This window comes from Anas acuta, chromosome 5 (assembly GCF_963932015.1).
Source record: "Anas acuta chromosome 5, bAnaAcu1.1, whole genome shotgun sequence".
Lineage (NCBI taxonomy): Eukaryota > Metazoa > Chordata > Aves > Anseriformes > Anatidae > Anas > Anas acuta.
Window position 1 is genome coordinate 26,039,881 of NC_088983.1, and position 27,087 is coordinate 26,066,967.

Consider the following 27,087-nt stretch of genomic DNA (forward strand, 5'->3'; position numbering starts at 1 on the left):
TTTGACAGTGTTTAATTTTGATTTTATAAGCAGTGCAGATTATTGCTTGCATAAAATATTACAGAAAAAAAGTTTAGATACACATCTATACATAGTCTCAAATTTTGAGAGAAAATGCAAGTCAAAGGCCTTTAAAAAGATTTACACTTTCTGAAAACAACTTTTGATTTAGGATTTGTTACATGAGCAACTCCAACAGGACTAGAAAACCAAAAAGCAAAACAAAATACAAGACATCCACTACCACCAATGATTTATTTATATACTAAGTTAAAAAATACGAATATTTTATTACAAAAAGTTTATCAAACAACTGTATACATACAGTTCATATTGTTAAAAGCCAACGTCAATTGATACTTTATATACATTTGATTACTAATGTCATACACTTGTAGAAAAGCATCACTCAGCAGAAACCGATTTGGCATTTGGAAAGTAGTTACTACCCTGCAGTAAAAGAGAAAACTAATATAGGAATAAACCATTTTTATGTTACAATAAAAATACTTATTTGCTGTGATCCTTTAAACCAAATGGATGCTTTCTTTCTCCAAAGACAGTCATCATAAGCGGAGATTAAAGTGCATATAACCAACATATTAAAAAATTTTCAACAATCCCATCTAACATTTTAGATGTTCCAAGCACATCACAGTAACATTAAGGATTTAGGACCTTTCTCCGTGGCTTAAACAATAAGATTCAAGAGAAATTTAGCTTTAAAAACTGCATTAAATAATTCTGGTGTACGATAAGACAAAATAGGTTACAGAAATTTGGAAAATTGTGTTTGGTGAAAAAGTTGGTGTAAATTTGCCCACTTAAATGATTTCTGGGGAGATGTTTTCCTTTTGAAAAAAAAAAAGAATTCATAGTATTCCATACAACATGGACCAAATAAGTAGAGCATGCAATAATATTTACATAATTGTCACAGCAGCCATCCTCTGTAGGCTGCATATAACACGTTGGAGCAACACTGTCTACTTTATGCATAAATTTTGCTGGTAATCTGAGTGAGAAGAAAAAATCACCAATAATTTGTTTACTACAGACGGGGGTCCTAAGCTAGAAAAATGCTCCTGAAAAATTGTAACTCAAAATATTGGCTTTGTCTCATTATAAGCAAGATAGTAAACCTTACAAAATATAACGCAGTTAGAACTAGCAGAGCTGTTGAGGGCAGATTTTAATAAATCAATCCACTTTGGATAAAAGAACGCTTATGCATGTTACAATCTATTCAAAAGCAACAGCTGAACAGGCTAAATTTACATCCACAAGAGAAGCATGACAATGTTCACTGAAAACAAAGTGAGTTGCTGGTAACTGTGGTTATCATTTTTAATCACACAAACTGGTCAACAATGAATTTATTTTTTTTTTTAATTTCATTTTTACAAATATGACTATTAATGAGAAGTTCTGAGCCATTACATTTGAAGAGCGTACTTCATACCTTAGGCACTGGACCCAATTTAGAGGTAAAACTGTCAACATGATTTAACATCCTCAGGTTTCTGAAGGCCATCCATATGAAGTTTACATACAGCACTACAAATACACATCAGATACTGCTGTAAATTTATAAGGAATACAAAACACTATTAAATACAACTTTCATCCCATGGCACATCAAGCATGGCAATACCACTTGTTTCATTTCTGGTTAGCAATAGTCAGTTGTGGTTATGCTTTATTGAATATTTTCCTTTCTGTAGCTGAGAAATATATAGCTTGGACTTGCTTCCATCCGGTCTTTTGAACCAAACTTCATCATGGTTAATTGTTGTAATTATGGCACTACAGAAAATGAGGGAAGAAGGGTCAGGGAGAGAAAAATAGGAAATATTTAGACATCTTAGAAGTAATTAAATAACCTCAAAACTGCAGCTGTATTTCTGTACTCTAAATGAAAGTATGCAGTAGGTATAAATGCAAGCAGAATTCTTAAGTAACTGCACATCTTCAATAAAGGCAGTTGATTTTCCAGCTGTTTTCTTCTCCTGCTATAAGAAAATCCTCACAGTATCTACAAATATTTTAACTGTTTAAATGAATAGTCACCCACAGTAAACAGATTACCCATAATAAAAAACAGATCTGCTGGAAAACATATCCAGAAAAAAGTTAAACAGTCTGAAACTCAAGACAGACAGGAGGAAAAGAAAAAAAAGCCCAATTGAATTTAATTGAATCATTCTTACATGAACTTTGCTTTTATCCTTTTTGTGGTAAACCTTAAGACAAATACTGAAAAAAATAACTTTTCCAAATATAATTGATGACAAAAATGGCTCAAAAACAGAGAGTAAAACAGTTAGTGGAAGAAACATCCATCACATACAGCATGTAACAAAACTCCCTGCGGGAAACTCTTTGGCATTAACAGTTGCTGAAATCTTGAAAGGCTGGGGAAATTCCACTGTATGCTAAATGACAGAGCTTTTGGCCACTGTCAGACACGGGGCGCTAGGAAGATTTTTTTTTGATTTAGTACAACTGTTATACTGTGCAGAACAACTTCAGAATTCTTTGAATTTCAGAAATAATATATAATTTACTAAAACACCTTTGTTTCAGCGCTGAAAAAAAAAAACACACCTTTGTTTCAGCACTGAAAAAAAAAAAAAATCTGCTCTCCCTCACCAGGGAATGAAAGAAACTGACTGTTTTACAGTAAACTACTGCTATATAAAATCAAAGTTTCCCAATTCATGCTTATTTTCCTTAAGGAACAATATCTGTCTTACCTGGGTAGCAATACTTATTTAATCAACACTCTGCTCTTAGACTGATTTATCCCATTCAGTAGAATTTAACATATACTTTTAAAGTATACTTTTAAAGTATATGTTATGTGTTTTTTTAAAATATACTTACTCTACGGAATTGACAAATATGATCCACATAGAAAAAATAAATTTAGATATCGTAAACATTCAACCAAATTTGCACTATCATATTTAGACCAGGGAGAAAGTTAATTATGAGAAGGAACACTGTTTAAAAAAAAAACTTCTATTTGGTTTATTTCAGAGCATCAATCAACAGAAAAACAAAGCTTATCTTTAATAGCAGAAAATATTTTCCATAATTAAGTATTTTTCAGCTGGCCAACAGACCAAATCCTCAAAGGAACAAAATCCCCGCTTAAAAAAAAAAAAAAAAAAAAAAAACACAATCCCAGGGTATTCAGAAATGAGCAAGAGCTGAAATCTTCCAGTGAGATACCACCCTGACAAAACACCACATCAGTGAAATTCAACCTTCACTTCTATCTCAGAAGTCAAGGGCTCAAACTTCTTTGATAATGCCTGCCTTCCAATGTGAACTAGTAAATGTTAGTAAGCTGGCACTACCTCCAAACAAGCTTTATTCTTCAATGCCATCATGCTATCTTTTGCTTTAACAGGACTGTACAGAGCTGTATAAAGTTAATAAATTTTACCTTGTAGGACATTCATCTTTCTTATCGATGCATATCGTCTGTCCACGTCCATACCACTCTCCATCATAATAGAGCCTTCCTTCTTCAGATCTAGCACTATGTAGATGTTTCTCTAATTTGACAGGTGCTGAAATGATCAATAAAAAGGGATTTAACATCAACTGGCAGAAGTCAGTAAAATTTATAAACACACTCAGTAAGTTATTTACACACAACACAGTTTTTCCATTGCCAAAAGTAGCCATTTTCTAGATAATTAACTCCAAATAGATGAAAATTAGAAGATAACTTTTTATTTCCAGTCAGATAAAAGTTACATTTCCATTTTCAGATAGAAGTTTTCTTCTCTCTGTGTATGAATTTTCACAAATGGGGTAATGCAATGTAGACAAGACTGCAAATGGAAGACTCTGAAGTCTCTTTATCAATGCATTATCATAAAACGCATGTAAGTAATGCATCGCTGAAGAAATACACCACCTGCTTGTTTTCTCTTCCTTTTCCTCATTACTAAGCACCTCCACGTACTTGATTTTACCTAGGCTTAATGTGCTTCTCACCTCAGGCCAAATTATCGTTTACCACTCCTTTATCAGACCTCTATTTTTTCCAGAGTTGTAGCTTGCAGTGAACGTGAGCTGCTTTTAAAAAGCTCCCATAAGGTTTCTCAGTTTTCTGCTTCATGTTTTGTAAACATTAGCATAGCTTACCAATATTTATTGGTATAACCCACTTTTAGAACTCTAAATTTTTTAGTAGTCAAGCCACAATTATCAGCACTTGAAAGCAGGGAAAGGCAAAAAGCCACATCTGCCAGTTACCTGACCCCACCCTCCATCAGTATACCATGGCTAAGATAAATATGACCTGCCTAGATGCAGTTTGCATCACTGCACACAGCAAGTTCTGTCTTGTGAAACCAGACAATGTTTACTTACGTTCCGGCTTTACTCTGTGTGGCCCCAGCGTAGCCATTGCCTTGAAACACACACACAAAAAAAGTTCATCAGCAAACAGTCTTTTTTCTTAGCTGTCAGCTTTAATTGGGTTGTGCGGTGTAGCTCAAGATACTTGCTTTTGCATGCAAAAACACAATCAGAACAAATCTGAAAAGTGTGTTGAACAGTGACTCAGTAACTGAAACAGGGCTTGGGAGGGAGTGGAGAACCAATTTTTTTAAAATCAATTTTGATTTTATGTAACTTAAGTTTTCTAAATTAAATCTTCAGAACTAGCGTTACGTAATTCTATCAAAAATGCAATATTGAATTAATTCTGATTCTGAAAAAAGTGCCATCTGAAGAAGTTACTCTTTAGATTCATATGCTATACTCACAAGCATTCTTCCATGTGAATTGCAGATCTCACACAGTAGTAAAGTAGGTGTAAAAAACAACTTTTTTTTTTTAATGATTTCAATAAAAGGCAAAATCCCCATCAGATTCTAGCTTTAAATCATGTTACGCTATAACAAAGAAACTGAGGGAAAGCTATCTTGTGTCTATACCTCTGGTGTGATGGGTAGAGAAAACACTCAAGACAGGCTTTCACATAGGAACCACATTTTGGTTCTTTAGGAAATATTTATAAGTATGGATGGAAATAGACTCCCAGAAAGCTTTGAATTCTCAAAGTTGTTTCCTACTCCATAAACCAGAAAGCACCGATTTTTGCTGGATTACTATGGGATATTTTCCAACTGCAGATGCAAGGCAAGGATAGCATTTGGTTACAGGAAGTTATATTAACAATATGGTAAAGATCCCACATGGTACTCTGTACCCAAAAGTTGGATTTATTTTTTTCCAAATATATTAACTCAAAGAAATTTATCTTCCTGTAAACCCTGGTCCTCTTATAATCTGGGAAAAAAATAGTTATACTTTATACAAAAAAAGTTGTAATCAAAGGCTGAAGAAGTCTTCATAAAATAAACAATTTACTACCAGAAAACATACTAAATGATATGGGTTTTTTTGTTGTTTTGTTTTGTTTTTTAATTAAAACAGAATCCTATCAAACTATCATAGTCTGACATAGTTGAGTAGAAATTTTGAGAAATCTTATCTCTATCACAGAAATTGTGGTCTACACATTTTAGAGATAAGCTCTTCCTCTCCCTTACCAGATTCCTCTGCATGATTTGGGTAGAATCAAAAAAAGTAGCAATAACATAGCTTGAACAGAAAGCATTAGCTGACCAATGAAGAAATGAAAATCTGCTTTAAGTCTTGATTGTATTTAAAACACATTTAAGTATTTTTAAGAGGCAAAAGGAACAGTCAAGAATCCACACAAAACCCAAAGGAAGCTACTGGCATTCAACTTTTCATCTTACCTTCCTTATTGTCGTCCAATCTTCAAGAATATCAAGGTCTTGTAACATATAAACTATATAAGGGCGTGGAAAAGTTAAGGAAAACTCAAAGATAATACAGTGATAATAAAAACACTCTGAAGATTGTAGAAAGATATTACCACTTGTTCTGCCAATCTCTCACACAAAATACCTACGTGAAGTGAAAGTAATAATAAATGCATCTTTGAATCATGCAACCCAGAACCATAGAATAGCTTGGGTTGTAGGAAACCCTAAAAGCCATGCCTGAAATTGCTGGGCTTTTAGACCTATTACTATGTTAATACTTTCTGTTAAATGGCAAGGTATTTCATGGTCCACAGAAGCAAATGCTATTTGTCTTGACCTTCTAAAGACAACGAAGACTGAGAGCTAAAGGAATGCACTTTCACACAACCTGGCACTGAAATTTCCAAAAGCAGTTAAGAAACTAAAGAAGGCATTTGTAATCTGTATTGATTAACAGCATTCAGCTTTTAAGCACTAGTTAAAAAACATCCCCACTAAACCGGATATATGATGCACTTTAAAGGAAGATCAGTTGTTATTAGTACAAGTCATCCATTTGGGACTGTTCTGATAAATCAATTAGGACAGGTACAGAAAAAGAGAAAAGATAATACAAATAATATAAATACAGAAACAAAATAAATATTTTAAAATAGAAAATGACCGTTCTGTCAAAAACTTCTTTCCTCACACTTTATCCTCCCAGTTCATCAGAAAACCTTGTAAAAGTAACAGGATTTTTTTCAGCACCTTAGCAATAAAAATTGCATGTATGCCACACAAGAAAAAGTCCTTTCCTAACTTGTAATAACTAAGCCTCTCTGCTCTAAGCCCCTTCTCCCAACTTCCTTGCTTTCCAGAAGAAGAGCTGGACCAAGCATGCTTCAAGATACATTCTTCATTATGTACAGGGCATTCCTTAATATGCACAGTGCCTAATTCAGAACTCTGACGTCCTTCCTTTCCAACTAACCACTTTGGAAAAACGATGGCAAATACTCACCAAATACCCAAAACATGAGACAAATTACTTCTATTTTCTTAAGAGTTAGAAAAGTCAAATATGAAACTAGTAGTTAGAGATTCTTCATTTCAATTTTCAACTGTGTTTCTCTAATCTGAATTAGAACATTTGTCATTCCAAAACCAAATTTGAGAATGCATCACCACTTCAACTTGTCAACAATGACATATGTAGTAAAAGTACCTATAAAGCAGTGAATGCTACCAGGAAGAACAGCAACTTCAGTAAAAGGATATCTGATACAACAACAGGTTTCTTTTTATCTGGACTAAACGGATCCTTCCTTTTCTTCCGGGACTGTAGCTCATCATTCCATAATTCTGAAAAGACATAGTAAAAATATGTTATGAATCAGAAATATGCACTTCTAGCTCTTCTTACAGTAAAAAACACTGTCCAGAAATGAGAAATACCAGATTTTCTGGTGAGATGCTGTGTCTGAACAGAATGAATGATTATGCGGTCACAGATTAATATTCTCAAAACACACAATGGATGCTGACAATTACTCGACTCAAGTTTGATTAAAGCTTAAATTCAAACCCACCTCCCAAAGCCTACACTGTAGTTCTGAACAGAATACTACTGAATAACCTGAAATATTATGAGTACTGTCAACTGACTAATCAGTAGGTACAACAATATTAAAACAAAACAAAAACTTTTAATTTCCATTCACCTGAGGTAATATCAATGCTATGCCTGTCTTCTTCAAGTCTTCTAATCTTCTCTTCTAATTCACTTTGTACAGTATCATACAACAGAAGCTTTTCACTCTAAAAGAAAAAGAAATTAGGCATTTATACATGACTAAGTTCTATCATCTAAACATACATAAGAACTATTCAAAGGCTCAGTGGAAGGAAAGAACTGATTTGAGATTAAAAAAAAATAATTCAGAAGCAGTAAAGCATACAACATATCCCCATATCCATTTCCTTAGCACAAGATCCTGGTTTCTCAAAGACAGCACATTCACTGGCACAAGCATAAATACAGTCATCTAATATCAGAACCAAGAATAACTTAGTATATAAAGCACACAGCTAGATCTCCAGAACAGCTACTTGTATTTTGACACAAATACAGTATTTTCATTTTGGGTAGCAAAGATTTATTCACGATGAGTTACTGTAAAGTGTTAAGCTCTTCTCCACCTTTCTTTAAAGATCAAATAGGCTGATGCTTTCATGGAAAGTCCTTTATTAACTTACCTCCAATATTAACAAGACTGTAGTCATTGATAGAGAAGTATCATCTACTACTACAGAATTTATAATTGCCTATTTTCAGAGAACTGAAAAATACCTACTCACAACAGAAATAATTATGCACACAAACTAATGGTCTAGAAAATTGTGAAAGCAAAACTGTGTACGTTAAAGCTGAGAGAAACATGTTAAAACTGCTTTAGAAAAGTATGCTAGTTCAGCCTTTCAAAATATAATTTCTGATCCAAATAGATTAACACAAACCTTCATTCTTTTTTATATACGAAGTGCTAAAAACACACCTAAGATAAATGGTAACACTTCGGTGTGAACTTTCTACGGAACATGGTAGTCTACCCTCTCTTCCATCTCTAAGCATTTGACAATGAGAAAATCAACTTTGTAGTACAACTGCTCTCAATTATAATTCACCATATAGGACTGATACCAAAGTTACACAGTACCTATATAGATGAGTTACCCTTTTAACGGCAGCTTCTGAACACACTAAATACACTAAAACAGTAACTCCAATTTAAGCTAAGTTCCAAGCTTCAAGACAATAAATTTACTGCATAAAATTTGCACACTCCCTAAAACACAAGTAGGAAACACAGCCAACTGTTAACTATTATTATTACTTTAAAGTTCATTTTCACTGAGCAGCATCTCTAACTACTCTGGAAAACAGAGACTTGGACTTACAGGGGAAAAAAAAAAAAAAAAGAGGCCGCTTAAGCAGCCCAAGTATCTAGGTATTAGGTACCACATTGCAACCAGAAGTTGCAGTCCCTAGAGCCAAGTCAGTATATGTCTGCACCTCAACTGCTCGTGCCCACAGAACAGCATACCAAAAGAACCTTACTTTTACCAGCGTTCAAGTTAGAATGCTAGTGTGAAGCAAAAAAAGGTATAAAGAAAACAAGGACTCCTATTGCAATAGGTGGCTGTCATGTTTAACATTCCCTTCAAGTCACAAAGTACTTACACTCCAGAGACCTCCTTTCAAATATTTTTCAACCCCTTGTTACTAAAAATAAAAATATTCCCCAATGGAATTGAAAAGACAAAAGCTTTCTTATATATACCTGAAAGGTCAGATGAGTGTTATTTGTTCTGAGACGGTTTTAACATTAAATTATGTTTGTGTTTAGACCCCTGTTTGCTGCAAGCACTCGGCGACAAATACAGTGTGAAAAGCTGTGATAGGCAACAGAGGCTGAAGGGCTGTGCTCTAGTGTAACAATGATTTTACAGGCAGTTCTACTGACTTTGAAGAGCTTTCCCCCTGAGAGACCCTTATTGGATGGTGCATGTTTGAATTCTGAAGGTTTCACAGAAGCATAGCAGCAAAAGAAGCAAGAAGAACCACCTGAAAGAGGAATATATAGCCAAAGCAAATCATTCAGTTGTGGATGGGAAACCCTGCCAGTCTTACAGCATTCTGTCCAGCCACAGGAGAATTCACAGTAATGAAGAAAGTCAGTAGTGAGTAGTCCTACATTAGACCTTGAAGTAAACAAGAAAACAAGCAAAGAAGAAAACACTGTAATGGGGGGGGCTGAGGAGGACTATGATGCAAACCTCAGCATCTAAGCAGCTAGGATAGAGGATCAGACATACATGTACTTTAATTTTTGTACAACAGTATGCAGTATTTAGATACTTAAACAGAAACAGAAATGTTTATGCTCAAGGAGATAAATGTATTTTTCTCATAACTGCTTTTGAAATGACAACTCTTACCACCAGCAGACCAAGATACTTTAAAAAGACTTTCTAAGTCTTTATTATTACAGAAGTGTAGGGTACCTTTTGCTAAAATTATGGTAGATAAATTAGCTATTGTTCTTGGTAATCATTTCTTAAAAAAGCATAAAAAAAACTAATAAGAACCTTCTAATGAAAAATAAGAACTTAATTTATATTCAAATCTAAATCTATAAAGGCAATTTTGATATGCTTTGAACAAGCTTCAACATGGGCTTAAATATCACAAAACAAATGCATTAAATTAACAACTGCAGTAAGAAAAGTATGCACTGAACATGACACACAGTAAAGACAGATGAAATTAGCTATCAATATAGAATAGCTAGCACAACCTCACAGTGCTGTCGAGAGGCTTGAATTTCACATTCATATTTGTTCTTCACAGATTCCAGACAAAGCTCTCTATAGATACCTGTAATCAAGCAAATAACAACAGTATTAATTTATTTAGCTGACATCTGATTTCAAAATTCTCTTTTAGAACTTCCTGCACATCCCAAAATAAGTACAAAAGGGAAAACACAGATATATTAATTTAGGCAATTACAGTGGCTAGCTCCTTTACAAAGTAAAAACAAGTACAAGTAATCTCTTAAATCTAAAGATCTGATGGAAAAAAAAAAAAAAGCTATTTTCACTTTTTCCCCTATCAGTCAACAGATTATACCAGTTGTCATGCTAACCTTACAAAACAGGTCTACTTCCTATTTCTGATCAAATTATCCTGGATATCCTTACTTTTCAAATATGAGAAGTACTTGATGGCCTCTTCTATTTTCTAATTAGTATTTTAAATAACAGGGGGAGGGGTATTAAACAGCTAGAAAACAGATTTTACAGATATTTGGAATGAGGCTTGCTTTACACAGCACACTATCAAATCACATCAATTAACAAGACTGTTCCATTCTTAGAACCGGCCTTCTTGCAATGCAAGGAACACTGCTTCTGAGCATTAGGAATATTTCTTACACCTACCAATTCATAATCAATGCTTATTTGCCTGAAATCAGCAGTATGAGCATAAATGCTTCTAGAAGAAAGAGAGATGTTTTATTGACTTAGTGAAATAATCAAGATTCATGTTTTGTGTGAAGTGCTCACTGCCTTAGAGAGCAGAGTAAAACAAGTTTCTTTTCTATTACATCCATAGTTTAACTTTTTTTTTTTTTCCCCCTTCTTCCCCTCTGTAAGGAACAATTGGTCCCTTGGACCTGCTGGAGCTCAAGTTCTGCTACGACCCACTTCTGTCAAGGCTGTGAAACAGCAAGGGCAAATAGACCTGTTCTGCAGTTTCCGGTGTCCTCTGGAACAACTCTGTGAATCTCAAGTTGAGGACAGAAGGAAAAAAAAAAAATCTGATTTCTAGTCCCAACTTCAAGGAAACTTGTAGACTTCTCCCTCGGCTTTTTACATTGGAACATGCATCTTCAGTGCTGCTGAAGACTCGAATCAGGAAAATCTTTAATATTCTCCCTATCCACATCCACCTACATGGTTTAACAGAAAGTCATGTTTAAAACTGAAAACCAACAGCTTGGATTAAGGTTGTTTTCATGTCAAACCTTCGGGGAAGTTCATGGGAATCTACATGATTAGTACTAGCTGCTTAGTACTACTCAAGTAAATTTGCAGTAAAAATCTTAAAACCCAGAAATTCCAGGTCACCATCTGAGGGAAAGCATTACGGAGATGACCAGGAGGGAGAAAAATGAGCCATATTTTTAATGCAATGTTATCAGGCAATTTGTGGAAAGAAGTAAGGAACTTAAAGTAATTTTCAAGTCAAAGTTTCAAGTTTAAAACCATGCATGCTATGGTGTTTCTAGCTTTACAACACATCACTTTAATAATTCTAAAGTTTAAAAAAAAAAAAAAAGATTTCCCTTAAAATTCATAGCAACATGATACTGTTGAAGCAGAAATATTTACTTTTTATGCCTACCTGCCACTTTGGTTCGGATTTGCATATTTTCTTGCAATGCTGCCAATGGTTCTAAATATTCAGGTGCTTTTCCAGCTATGACCTCTTGCAGTTTTGCGTCCACTTGGCTTAATCTTTCTTTGTAAAGTCTTAAAAATAAATAATTAATTAATTAATTAAAGCAAACAAATCAGAAGAATTTTTTCTAAAAGAGCTAATCTACCTCTCTTTGTTAACATTATGGCACATCCACTGAAGCAAACTTAAGACTTGTTACCATTTGAATTTTCCGTGCTTATGTCATGGAAGACAGGGAAGGAGAGACATTTTGTGGACAGAAAATCCCATCCACTTTGTTGTTCACTTATCTGCTCTCACCCTACCACAGACCAAGGCAAAAGATAGGTAGGCTCTTACTGAAGCATCCCCTGTGAAAATCCACATTTAAAATACTATCAAAATGTCATGGGATATTTTGTAACTGACATCTTCCATTCCCACCAAAAGGAATATTACAATATTTTTACTTCACCTGAAATTCCTTCTAAAAACTGGTATTTACTAGCAGCCTGAAGAAATCCGCTTCCATTTTAAAGAATTTAGTGTAGTATCAATTACAAGCCTTTCAATCACATAACTAGTAAATACAATGTTAAAAGACAGAATCATCAATATAAACAGCTCCTCCTGTTCTCATGTTTGTTTTTTTTTACTTTGCACTCCACAATCAAAAGTGGTAACATTGAGGCAAAAACATACAGATTTCCTTGTAAGTGCTGAGAACACATCAAACATTACCTTTTTACACAGTCTCCCCTTCAGGACAGCAATGCTACCTTTTTACTTGTTTACAGTATATTGCTTAAGTAATGAATTAAACAGAAGACAGTTCACACATACCAAAAAATCAAGACCTGCTTGAGAACTACTTCCTGTTCACTTGAAGCAACACCAGCCTGATTTTCACTTTACCTTGATAACAACTTAATAGTTCAAGCATATGTACCTAACCCAGCTATAGATAAACAGTGACCACTTCTCTTCTTACCTGCAAACTGTTAATAGACAGACTCAATCTGACCTGCAGCTAAGTGACATGGCCTGCAGTTGATTAAAGACCAATTTGGCATGCAGTTGTTAACATCTAGCTACAGCAGTTTTATCCCACAACAACGTAAGCAGAGGTGCACAGTGCACATGCCTGGCTGCATCACTAACATCAGATTACACAGCACCAACTTCCAGCTAAATTAGGCCTGGGTGCTGCAAGCACTTGGTGTCACATAGCAGCTGATGAACTAAAACTGCTTATCCACTAATTTCCAACAGTGATTTGCCTAAAACGGGTAACTGCTGTCTACCAGCGTAAACCCCACTTGTATGATCAAAATTTAGTTTCCCTATAAAACAATCACTTTATCATCTCTGCTGCTGGCTGAGATTAAACACCCAGTTGTTCAAGCATCTTTCTCTTCTTTCCCTAGTTTATAAAGTTTGCTAGTACCTATCTCAGTTCACCAGTAGAAAGAGCTATCACACAATATGAACACTTATCTGGAATGCAATGACAACTGACTCATTTTCAATTACAGTACATATGCCTAAGAATAGACAAGGTTTCCTGCATGTTTCTTTTGCAGGTACCTGACTAAGTTAATTGCCAAATTCCCATCAATTTAAATCAGAACAGATGCGTCTAGCTTACCTGGGCACATCTGAAAATAAATTTTAAATACATACAGAAGACTGGGCCTAACTCAAACAAGATTCACTTTTGAATAACTGTGGTTATTCAGTTCTTCTCTTCTATTTACTCTGAGTGATTTAGATATTATGGTAAACTACTAACAGAGCTAACACTGGTTTCATTTCCAGTATTGGTTTCTGGTTTGCAGTAACCACAGGAAATTTTCATTAGTACTGGCTATAAAAACTGCTACTATACATTAAATAATAATAATAATAATAATAATAATAATAATAATAATAATAATAATAATAATTTCTAGCGTAGCAAAGACAGTGCTTGGATCTGTTTATGCAATTCACACATGTATAAAATGAGGACAAGGATCTTGATACATGTCTCCAAAGATCACAATTCCTTGGTTTTGCTAAGCATCTAGATGCAATAGATCCACATCAGCCCTATGTAGCAACACTTCAAAGCCATTCTTACAGCAAAGAAGAAAAAAAAAAGTATTTGTATATACACACATACATACAATAAATATTCTGTATATGTATATATAGAATATACGAAAACAAATATATTCTCTCATATAAGAGCTTGCAGAAAATAAAATAATTTGGAGCAACTGTTTGCAAATCATTTCAGAACTTCCAATACTTATTCTTCTCAAAAATAGTATCTGCTTATTTGAAAAACAAGAAACGCCAGCTGCACACAGCATTCTCATAGAACAAAGCCTCAAATGACACACTTAAAATATTAAAATACTTACTGATCTTTGAGGTCTGTAAATTGCTTTTCAAGATTGGACATTTCATCTAAACACTCCATTCTTCTTCTTTCACAGTCCTCATCATCCATTTCTAAGAATAAGAAAAAGGTAACATATTTTGAACAACGTAAACAAATAAACTGAATCTTTTTTCTAGCCGATTTTAAACACATCTGAATTTTAGCCAAAAACAGATCAGCCTCTATTATTTTACAGCAGGTTATAAGAAATCATTTGTCACATAAACTGCAAAGTTAATAAACTCAGGTCTAATTCTAGAAGAAACCCCATGAATTGCAATTTTTCTTCCCCAAACAAGACAACACCATTTAAGTCTTCAAAAGGTCAAATTTTGTAACTGATAATGCAAAGTACACCTGAACAAAGTAAGAAACAGAACAATTAAACATTGTATAGCACATCAGATGGAAGGCAGCATTACCCATGAAGATTTATTTACCATAACTGAAACTTAAAATTTTATGTTTAAGTTTAAACTTCAAGTTCAAACATAACTTCAAGTGCATCCTTGTGTTAGTATGAGCAAAAGCAATCCACAGAAAGCATGCACACTCCAAATATTACATTTGTCATACATCATTCACAGTTTAGTTTTAATAATATCAGTTAAAAAGAAAAATGTAACACTTGGTTTTGAAAACAGTTTCAACCTTTACAATTTGGGCGGTTGTTTGGGTCTCAATTACTCATGTAGAAATATCTGCAGCTCATCATAATGACCATTTAAAAACCCTGTATATGTAATGAAACAGTTCTTAACAGCAAAACCTGCAAAATCTAGAATTTTGAAGAAATTTGATTTCAGATGCTTTTATGGAGTAAGAGTTATTAACATGGAATTCTTTCCAGAGCTTTTAAAGTGCTTTGAAAAGTGGAACTAAAAGTTTTACTTTAGTTTCCTTCTGTTGAAGAAAGCATTATCTATCTTTTTCCTTGTTTTTATGATGAATTAAATAAACTAAAAGTTGAGAAGGCTTTCCTCAAAACAGTATTTTTTGCTTCATTTCTCTTCACACAGGATCTTACCCTCCACTCTTTCAGATTTACCAATGCACTACTCAAGAGGATAAAAGGTATGGTATCTCAAAAGATGTATGTAACAAATAGTAAAGCACACAATGGAAAACTGCTGAATTTTAGTGACATGCAACCTTCTGCTGTACTTCAGCAAATATAAGGTAGAAAAAGGCAAGTTCCAAACCCTATTTCTGTCAAAGAGGCACATTTCCAAGGCATTAATGAAACCAGTGCTTCACTAACCATAGTTCTCCATAATAAAAAAATAAATATCTAGGCTCAAAGCTACAAAATTCTTCACTGCTTCCTGCCCTTCCTCCACCAGCCCTGCCCATCTGAGTGTTTTAAAAAGAAGAGTGAAAAAAGGGTTCTGCTAAGCCACATTCAGAAGGTAGAGATGTGCTGAAGCAGCTTTACAGCAGCAGCATCTCAAGGAAATAGCTCTCCAGTTCCCGTACAAGTCACTGATGATGAATGAGCGCAGGAAGAATGGAAAGCCACAGCATCAGGAGCTGGGGCTGGACTGGTGCAAGCAGGCCACAGTGTGAGAGCTGTCCTGAGAGGGCTATGCCCAGCTCAGCAGTTACTCAAGAAAACTCCCAGTTGCTGATAGAGAAGTGAAGCAGGATCAGGAGCCGAGTGGAGATGCTCAGCATCCCTTCTTTTAGAGCCCTTGATTTGCTTTATGCTGCCTCCTACACCAGCTTAAAAAAAAAAAAAAAAAAAAAAAAAAAAAAAAAAGGCAGCATTCCTCCTGATTGTTTTGCAAAGGAGCATGGCAAATTGCAAAGGTGATGGGATGAAAGGAGTACCTTCAGGCATGCACATCACCTCCCTGACTCAGAGGAGCCAGTAGCTCAGATCTTCCACTTAAACTTCTTGAAATACTAAGTTCAGTCCACATACCTTTATACTGAAACCATCACAAGCTTTCCAGACTGAAAACCACACTAGCCCTCTCTGCCTGGATATGAAAACCAATAGGCAGTGGAGCAGTACATGAGTCCAAATCAAAGCCTTACTGCAGTTCCTCACACTGCAGCAAGTACGAGCAATGCAACCTTTACAAAGTTATAAAACGTGGGGTAGCCTGAAGAGAGACAAAATCTTAAGTCAGAACTTCAGAAATTGCTTGGCACATTGAGAAGGGCGTGGGAAGAGAATGAGGCTGCTAAAAGACGCTCTCATTTTAAACTATCATTCTCATAAAAAAGACAGATCCCAAAACTCAGAATAAGATCGAAAGTCAGATTAAAGAGCAAAGTTTTCGTTGGCTGTCCAACATAGCACTTAAGCCAAAATTGACTGAGTAACTTTCATCTTGGCCAGATTTAAGGAATGTGCCAGTCACATTACTTGAAGTCTTGTCTGAAGCATTTATGTGCTATAAAAATAAATTTGCATTAAAAATTGACGGAACCTCCCCGTGAATCCAGGCAGGAACCAGCCCTGGGAACCAGATGGCTTCCCACTTGCTTCTCAAGTTCACATACACGTTTCAGACATTTCCAGGTATGGTTTTGTTTCCAAGTATGTTTTGGTAAATAATTCATTCAGAAGTTTTCCTTACATTAACTTGGATTTTATTGCTTGTGCACGCTTAAGGACTGCAAATAAAAAAATAATACTAGAACTGTGGCCCTTTCTGAGGATCAATGCAGCCTGAAAGCAACTGCATCTTACATTTTTATCTTCTGCTGCAAGAAAAGAGGAATGCATTGGGATGTGAGGGCGCAGCTGACTCTCCTGCAGATGTTGAAATAAAACACAGCACCCTCCTCAGCCAGGTCCATACTCAAAAATGTGGGAATTCCTGCCTATAAGACTACGTTCTACCTATAATACTGAATGGCCACTGACATGCTAATTCACTCTTCTGTCGTTTCTTTATTCTGCCAACTAAACTTTTTCAGGCTTTCAGAGTCTTGAAATATCTTCATTTCCCCAATTACAGAACTTCTTCCCCATGGCCTTAAACAATGTACAGATTGGGAAATATTCGCTATTGAAAAAGTAAGTTTTGAGATTAAAATCCCATGGCTTTTCTGTCGAAAATGTGTATTGCTTGAGACAGAATATTTCTCATTTTATATTAAAATACTTGCTACCAGGCCAAAATTGTCTCAACGCTTCAGATTTCCCATAAAGTTCCCCCATAAAGTTCTGTATTACACAAAGCATTTGGGGCATTTTTTAACACTGTCGAAATCACAGTCATTTGTTTCCTATTGCATTGGAGCAGTCCAACTCCCTAACTAGCACAGCCCAGTTTTAAGACACACACACACACACACACACACAAAAAAAAAAGTACTTAAAATGTAACAGCACCTAAAATAGTCCTTTTTAATAAGCTATGGCCTACATAAAGTGCTCCACAAAAATGTTCAAATTCTCATCTGGGATGGCAAGCATAACTTGTGGCTTTTTTATTCATCCCTGATATGCTATTCTATACCATGGTCAATAATTAAAAAAAAACTCAATATGTATCATCAAAAGGAAAAGGACTGAAACAGTGCCAGCTCTCAAGGGCATGTTATGCTGTTTCTAACCACACCTCCTGTATTCTCAGTCATATACTGGGTGGGGAGGGAACACCAATGAATGCAACTAAAGCAAAGGACAAATTTAACTAACACAGTCTCTTCCTTCTAAACCTTCTTTTTTTTTCCCCCTACTAATTTTAATTAAGACTTATTTCTTGCAGTGCTAATCATCTTGTATCTGTAGAAGCAATATGCTTCCATGGAGTACATCCATATTTGTCAAGACACCAAGACAAGCATGTAATTTCCTGTAATCATCACTTTTTAAGTGCTCTCTTAAAAGCATTTCTCTGTGGAATGCTACAGAAATTATCTGGAGGGTTTCTTGTATTATTGTAAAGAAACACTTTCACACTACATTCACTTAAAACATAGCTCCTCCTTCTTCCTCCCAATCCCCAAAGAAACCAAGACCAGGAAAAGATAATAGAATTATTTGCCCTCGACAAAATAAAACTAAGTTTAAAAAAATAAAATAAAAATTAAAGAAAGCGACCAAAGTGTCTTTGTGGACATGTAACCATCAGTTTGGTTTTAAATTGTCAGCTGGTAAAAACTTCATACAGGAGTACGAGCAGGTTTTGAAAGAGAGCAAACTTCAAAGTCAGTGGCTGGAACTAACAGAGCCATTTTTCCTTTCACCAGAGCCAGGGAGCTGGGGGAAAGAAAGAGATAAGTTTACATCTGTTATACCAAGCTCCTTTCTCACACAGAAAATGAGATATTTTTTTTTCAACATACAGATTGGCTAGAATAATAGATGAAGAAAAGGCACCCCCAGACATAATTGTAATCTACATAAACTACATAATCTATTGCAACACAAACTGGAAGACAGAGACTTCCAGTAGGCTAAGTAGGGGTTATTGTTGCAGTGCTGCTCCTGGGCCTCAACAAGGAGTCCTTCACAGCCCTGTGTCTCACTCTCACAATGCCCAATAAAATCGTGTGTTCCTCCCCTACACTATTTTATATTTTCCCCTGAAAGACTGTTAAACTTCATTCAGCTGTGCATGTGAGAACTTTTTTTGAAAAATAGTCACGTTTAGGAGGGAATAGCCATGCCCCTGAATTTCTTTTCCAAAATATAGAATTCACTTTCTAGTCCGTGTACAATAGTGATAATGAAAGAATTGAAACACACCTTCCTAAATCACGTCTGAAAGGAGCAGAGCAGGCTGCTGTGCAAACAGGGACATAACTAGACACCTTTCCAACTTAAAATTTGATTACCTCCAACTGCTTGTCCTTATATCCGCACTCAAGTTTGCCCTTCTTCCAGCATAATCACCAGCGCATAGGGGTGCTGCACAGCTTCGGTTTCATCAAACCAACCCATGACAATTAAAGCACATTTTTCTGGCCCTGTTTTTCAATTCAGCCACTTAATGTGGTTAAGGAAAGACCAATCAGTCTTCCTCAGCAACAGATCTGTAGCTGTATCGATAAGCTCTCCACCCGTATCTGGAGCTCAACTGTTTATAAAAGTTGTGTGCACGTTCATGTGTCAGTACAGGAGAGCTTTCAAGTGAGTCCTATGACTGTGTGAGCTTACCACCCACTGGGTCAATTTGCAGCCATTTTGGAGAACACAAACCAGATTATTTTCCTATCAATTTAAACCCAAAGCTTCATTCCATGTTCTTGTCAAATGTGCTCCAATGTCTACAGAGAACACAAGGGCTTGAAGCAATGACTTGTTCTTCAAGCAGCTTCCAACCAAATGTGTTCAGTTGAGAATACATTATGTGAAACAAATCTCTTAACTACTTTGGAGATGTATGAGCCTCAGCACCATCTACTCTGGACTACCTATCTCTACTCTTGGTTTGCCAGATCAGTTGTTAATGTAGGCACAAATAAAATCGTTGTGTTTATGATCATTTTGCTGGCGGGGTAGTGGCAGCCAACAGTTCGATCCAAGCAGGCAGCCACGAACCAGCAGGCTAGAGGTGTGAAACGGGCTTCTGTCAGCGATACCTGCCATCTCAGAGGCACAGGGGAGGAAGGGAGGAGGGAGGGGAAGCTCTATATAAACCCTGGGCAGATTACCTGGACTTGGGGATTAGCCAAGGCCTCTACTGGGGGATCACCTCTGGTGATCGCTGGTCCAGTGAGTATTAACTCAGATCAAGGGCCAAGGGCACGGCTCTGCTGTCTCCCAGCACAGCGGCCACACTCTCCCAGCCCTGGCAGAGCCTTTGCTCTACTTCTGGGGCAGCCAGCGTGGCCGACCCTGTCCCTACCGTGCCCCTGCGGGCTCCAGCAGCTTGGCAGCCTACACACAGCCCAGTAAGGCGCTGAGGGGGCTCAGTTACAGCGCAGCGCCCCTTCCCAGCTGCCTGACAGCAGCCCCCAGCCCCCGGGGCAGCCCCGCCGCTGCTCCCCCCCTCCCTTTGGCCGGGCCGGGGCGTGGCGGAAAGGCCGCGGGGCGGGGTCCCGGCGGGGCGGGCACCGGCGGCGCTGTGGGGCCGGGGGGAGGCAGGGGGGGGGCCGCGGGCCGGCCCCGGGGCGAGGGGCGCGGGGTGGGGAGGTTTGTGAGGGGAGGCGGTGCCGGTACCTGAGCTGTCGCCCTCCTCGGACACGGAGGAGCTCTCGGTCTCCTCCTCCTCCGAGCTGCTCCCCTCGTTCTCCCCGTAGTCCACCTCCATCTCATCGTGGTTGTTCTCCTTCTTCTCCCGGGAGTGCACCGGCATCGCTGCGGCACCGCCACCGCCGGGCCCCGGCACGGCCCCGGCCCCCGGCCCCCGGCACGGCCCCTTCCCGCCGCCGCCGCTACCGCCGGCCCCGCCCCGCCCCGCCGCCGCAGCCTACCCCGCCCGGCGCCCGCCGCGCCCTCCCATTGGCTGAGCCCCGCCAGCCGCCGGGCCAGCAGGGTAGGGGAGCCCGCGCGCGGGGCGTGCTGGGAGTTGTAGTCCTCCGGGACCGGCGCGGCGGGGGTGGGACTCCGGGACGGGGCCTCCCCGCCGCTGCCTCCCCGCCCGGCCTCTGCCCCGGGGCCGTTGCAGGCTCCTCACGGGGCGGTGTCACGGCCTCAGCTCGTTTGCCCACCGCCTTTAATAACGCTGTGCTGCCTGAGCTGCCCTCTTGATGAGGGAGGTGCTCAGCCTCACCCCACAGCACGCAGCAACAGCCCCAAATCCCTGCTGGTCGTGGCCCACAGGCGAGCGGGGACAGCCGGGTTGTGGCCATGGGTAGGTGGCCCAGCTTGGCTTTGTTACGGGTCTGGGTATTTAAAATGAAAGAGGAGCAACAAGTGGTGGTGTCCTCGGGTTCTCCTTGTTTAAAAGCAGCTGGTGAGACCCCCAAAGGTGGCCAAGTGCTGGTTCGTAAAGTTCAAAAGCTTAAAGGAAATTACCAAAGGGATTGTAAGTTGGTGTTCCTTCAAGCTAACGTGCCAGAAGTGCTTCGGTAGTGGTGTGAGATATCCAGAGAGCTGGAAGGAATTAGGAAAAAGCCTGAAGTTAGCTGGAGGTGTCCCCAAATGAAAATGGATGAATTCCACAAACTGGGATCCATAGGGATCTGCCAAAAAAGAAACCATTGGGGGGAAATAAATAAATAAATAAATAATCTAAGAATTGCAGATTTGCAGATTCAAGGTTTGCATTTTAGTCTACTAAAATACAGCTAGAAATTAAAAGTTACAGACAAAAAGAAAAGGAAAAAAAAAAAAAAAAAAAAAAAAAAAAAAACAGCGGTAGGGAAAGGCAGGAAATCTGAAAGCCTTTGGCCTCCTGATTGTAATTTCCTATCCAAACAGTTGAAACTAGGTCCAAGGGAGCTAAAAATAAGTCCCAGAAGGAAAACAAAGTTCCCATGCTACAGTGGAAATCAACAACTAGGATGGGGAATTGGGCCAGTTTTTTGTGTTGTTTTTTTTTTAAGCTCATTATATGTTTTTACATGCTTCTTCTATTCATTTTTTATCCTTTGAAGGCAGGGAGGAGCTACCCAGCTAAAGCAATACAACGTTTACAATACAACATTTACTGTCTAGAGGAAGAAAAAATGTACCAGTTGAAGTCAACCTCGCTGCCCAAATGGAATGCTAGAAAAGCTAAGAGAACAGGCTAATTCCACAAGCTATGTATGGTGGCACAGCAGTGTTGGCACATTATAACTTGTTTCCAGAAATATAGGTTCATCTGGTTAATGAACTTTATAAGCCCATAACATATAAAATGGCAACACCTGTCTGAATCAGCTATCTAAGGCCCAGATTTGTGCTAGGTGGACGAGGAATGATGCAATTCTGGCTGGCTTAATAGAGGACATTCAAAGATTTGTGTTCTTGCCATGTGAAGATACCATCTAGGAATCCACATTCAGCTACCAGAAGACCAGTCTATAGATTGGCCACCTTATCAAGGTAAATGAAAGGAAGCATTTGATGTCTGCAAAGCTATGTTTCTGGATTCAGTTATACCTACAACCAGTAGAAAAATAAAATAAAATAAAATAAAATAAAATAAAATAAAATAAAATAAAATAAAATAAAATAAAATAAAATAAAATAAAATAACAGCCATTAAGAAGAAAATGATCCTCATCATCTTCAATAGCACAGCTCTGCATTTAATGGGGAAGTGGCATTTAACATCTGGTATGTGGTATTTTTGAACAACTAGAAAAATGGTCCATTAGCAGGCATAGTTGGCAATAACGTAAGTTTCAAAATTGGCAATTCTGTTAAAAGCTGTTAGTGAAAAAATTTGGACACAAGAATAGTTGTAAATGAAACATTGGCCTGCACAGCCCTTGACAGATGGTGAAATCTCTTCCAAGTATGGGAAATAGGGGGATGATCAGGAATCATCATAGATGATCAGGATGATCATAGATGATCAGGAATCATCATCATAGGGGGATGATCAGAAACAGGGGGAGGATCAGGAATGTGCTCTCTGTCTCTTTCTCCCTCTCTCACACACACACATGTACACACACAAAAAGCTTGAAAATGCAGGCATCAGCTTCATAGGACTTAATCTGCGCCAATTTAAAACCATTGATAGGAACTGGCTATTGAATAGCACCTGTGAAACACACAGAAAAGTGGAACCTCACACAGGCATGGTGGCTGTTAGACCGAGTATTTTCAGAAAAAGGCTGGGAAGCTGAGCTGTAATTTTGCACCTCATTTGTTGAGTGGAGACAGTGACTGGAAATGTGTGTGACTTTAGAATCTGATAGCAGTTACTGATCATAGCTTTCTGATTGTCAAACTGATTGTCAAATTTCATTGTAAAGTAAATGGATTATAATCCTACACATTTCTACATGCATTACAAATCCTCTTTAGTAAGTGGCTTGGTGAATGCAAAAAGAAAAATGGTTGTATATGTCAGTTTTGCCTTCTCTCTGCCCCCTAGAGACTGTAACCACAATAGCTATACTTCAGAAGAAAGGCCAGAGTGTTTGAAACCTGCTTGAGACTAGCTTTCAAGTCAGATTTTCTGCATCTGAAACTGGTAAAAATCCCAGTTCGTTCACTGAACGTTTCTGACAAGAAGATTGTAATTAGAGAAGCCAAAGATCTATAGTTAGTAGTGATGCAGGTATAGATGAAACACTCAAGGAGAAGCAGGGACAGAAAAGTTCTTTTGTGTGCGATCCAATATATCACATCTAAATGAGTTTGAAATACCTTGGTAGGAGTTGTTCACCCAGTTCAGAGATGTAATTTGTCTTGTACTGACCATAAGATAGATTGGGGGGCACGAGAACACAGAAAAAAACTATTTTCCATGCACGACAAGGTCAGCAGCAAGGTAAAGTAGCAGTCTTCACAGTGTGCAAGCTACTATCTGCATTGGAAAGCTATTGGAGCATGTTCCTCCCTCAGCTCATGTGTTATCTAGGCAAGATATTCTGGTATATGCTGCGAATGGTCTAAAGTAAACTTGAAACTACTAATGAAAATAAACCCAAGGAGATAAGATTTATTTCTAAAAGACCTTGCTTACTCCTACAGGTGAGATATGAGGAGAGATTAGGGACAAAATATTTTATTTGATAAAAAGGGAACAATCGGTGCAAAACTGGCTCTCCCCTAGAGGCTGGAAGACATGCAGAGCTTCTGCAGGGCTTTTCTCTTCTAGAAGTACTTTTTGTGGGTTTGTCAGTATTGCAATACTATTTCATAAGTTGGGAAAGGAAAAGAGAACATCTTAGTTGTTGAGAGGGAGAGTTTGAGCTTTTTCAGTTTAAAAAAGGTTTCGTAACTGTTGCTATCAGTATATTCAAAAACCTCTGTATATTTCAAAACCTCTGTCATATCAGATATGGGTGCTGGTGCTTACATAAGAACTCAAACACTGTAAGCTGGAGGTGACTTACTGCAGCAAAAGTCTAAACTCTCTGGAACCATTGGAGGGGAATTAGTAATGGTTACACTTGTTAAAAATAACTTTCACGTATATGCGTTTCTGGTCGTGACAGGCCATGTATCCTTCCTGTTCTTTAAGCGTGGCTGATGTCTTTATTTAAGCTTTGTTTTTGTAATTTGTTAGGACTTTATTTTTTTTCCTCAGTTGGATATAATCTTTGCTACTCTTTAAAGTGTTGTCTAATTTAGATTGTATTTTACATGAAAGCAGAAGCATTAAAAACACAGTTTCTGTGTGTTTTGCAAAACCGTATCTGAAACAAAAAGCCTCTGTTAATGTCTCACAGAGGATACTGTGAGATTTCATTTTTACCTTTCCAAGAGTCAGCAGTGAGCTCACCAACCTGTATACACATAGTTAAGTCTTACCTGCAGTTGGGCCTCTTGCCTGTCTCAAATAGGTGGGGAAGGACTAAGCAAAGGAACATTTATGGCTGTAGATGGAGGTGACTCATGGCATTCAGTGGCTAGGGTAGAAATTCAGACGAAATCTGGCTTCATTAATCCTGTAGCTCATGGAAAAAACATTCAAGCTTGGGCTTTTTAGTGGATGAAAAGACTACAGTGTACAGACTTCGTACCAGATGCCCACACAAAAGTGTTAATGCTGATATAGTACTTAGCAAGTAAAGTAATAAAGCAATAATTGGTTGCTCGGAACATATGCTCACAAAGAGCTCTTTTACTCAATTACAGAAGAATATAGCTTCCAGATTTTTATCTGTGAGATAAGGGGTTGTGTGAATGGGAAGCTGTGCATTTTTTTTTTTTTTTTTGCAGACGGACAGGATTTTGTTGCTGGCATAGCTAGCTGTACCATTATTCTCATGCTAGAAATATCTCACAGGATCTTGATATTTGACTGCCTCAGTCAAAGTGGCCAACACCTCCAGTACCAGTGTTACACTAGAGTAAAGAATTGTACAGAGGCCTGGTTTTGACTAGTCAAACCTGAGTTATTTAGATTTGGGGGTCTTTTTCGCAAATTAAAGTTACCAGTCAAGCTAACTAAAAATTTGTTACGCAGGATGGTTATGCAGGATGGTTCACACAGGCAAAAGCCATATACTCTGAGGATTACAACACACCACCCTAAAGCACAGTGTGCAACTTCAGTTAAACTTAATTGTGGAGGTGCCCTCACGGCTGGATGAAAATATTTGAAAAGTTCTTTCTTTAGAGTGGAAATGCAAAGGATTGGGTACAGTACTAACGACCTAGAATGTAGGTCGTTAGTACTGTACCAAACAGTACTAACCCCTAACCCCTCCCTAAATAATCCTGGTCTTTTCTAACTTTGTCCTCTATGCATTATCAAAGTCATTGAAGTCACACGCTTCAAAGTCAGGCTTTTGCAAGACCATGGCCTTCTGTAGAACATGCCCTTCCTGCCTGGTGTGCTTTCAATGAGGACGTTCTCTACAGAAGCCATCATTAACTTGGTTAACACCACTCCCTCCCTCCTTTCATTTACTATTTTGTTGATGTCTTACTCTGTTCGTTTATTATTTTTAACCTCTGTCTTGAGTTGAAGTCCGAAAAATAATCAGAAAAGCAAGTAAGTTCCTCAAAGTGTTTTTTAAAGGTTGTCAAAATACAAAAATATGCTTAGAATTTGTAAGATTTAGAAAACAAAGCACTTCATAGCGGTCAAATCTTACAGAGGTAAAATGTACTGTTATGGAAAAATAAATAGTTGTAATAATAGCTACTACATAACATTACTGACCCTCAGATCTTATTTAGAAAAGTGACAGAACCGTGAAATGATTTGTGGCAGACCACATGGGCAGGTGACACTGACTCCCTAAAACCCTACTGACTAAACCCACTGCCCCACTGCTCATAATATTAACTATGATTGGCCATGTATTTAAAGATTTGGGTTATGTTATTTATTTATCATGGATATTGTTCAAACTCTTAGCAACTCCTATGATTTTATAACGTCTGAAATAGTGAGGTATTCCCTATAGTAAAAACGCTGGCTGTTGTTATCACTTATGGCTGAGGGAACTGGATTTCCTTGATAGAAATCCAGGTACCAGGGAACATTAAAAATAATAATAATTCAAGCAGAGCCACTAGAAATTGCAAGTCTTAATCATTAGCAGAAGTTTATCAAAAAGTCCAAGAATTCTGAATACATCTCATGATTGTAAAATATCACCAGGATTTTAGGAGAAACTCGGGTGTGTTTTTTTGGCAGTACTAACAGAGGCCTCAGCAGCAATGTTCCTGTGGCAAACAGCAACGTGTTTTTGACTGCTGCCACAGACCTCACTGGTGCCTTGGACAAATTTGGGTTCTTGAGCCTGTTCCTTGCGTTTCTCCCGTTCTTGAGGAGCTGTTTCGCCATTTATTGAGGACCGGCAAGGGCGTGAGCGGCCTAAGGAGCGCAGCAGAGGCAAGGCCAGCACCACGGAGTGTCATGCTGCTTCGACCACCCGTGCCACTTCACTCTCGATGTCAGCACCGCCACCAGAGGCGAGGTGACGGCGGGCAGGAGGTGACGGCGGGCAGGAGCTGCCGTGAGGAGCTGCAGCAACTCGAGGGCTGGCATGGCAGGAGGGGCTGTGAGGCAGATCCTGCTACTGCTCAGCTGGGGCTTGACTGAAAGAAGGCTTGGAGCCACTGCCTTGGCAACTGCATGCTTGGCCTGCATTTTCTGTCCATGTTCCCTACGAGATTTCACAGAACCACACAGAACTGCAGGGCTCGGAAGGGACAGGGACACGACGAGGCCCGGCGGGGCGCAGCTCCCCCCCCCCTCCCCTCCCCTCCCCTCCCCTCCCCTCCCCGCCCAGCCACCGGCCTCCGCCCGCTGCGCCTCCGGGACGGTGACGTCACGGCGCGGTTGCCATAGCGACGGCCGGGGTCGCACCTGACG

General features: G+C 38.4%; 1 protein-coding gene across 1 annotated transcript; it reads right to left on the bottom strand.

Annotated features, from left to right (window-relative positions):
- Positions 1 to 236: 236 nt before the first annotated feature.
- On the bottom strand, positions 237 to 20,604 carry BRMS1L (BRMS1 like transcriptional repressor). Its single transcript, XM_068683318.1, has 10 exons — positions 20,367 to 20,604; positions 14,220 to 14,310; positions 11,776 to 11,903; positions 10,163 to 10,242; positions 7,526 to 7,622; positions 7,083 to 7,166; positions 5,793 to 5,857; positions 4,393 to 4,432; positions 3,455 to 3,581; positions 237 to 1,806 (listed from the first exon to the last, which is right to left on the bottom strand). Exons 1-10 carry the CDS (start codon positions 20,500 to 20,502, stop codon positions 1,683 to 1,685), a joined length of 972 nt encoding a protein of 323 aa, XP_068539419.1. The 5' UTR covers positions 20,503 to 20,604; the 3' UTR covers positions 237 to 1,682.
- Positions 20,605 to 27,087: the final 6,483 nt, after the last annotated feature.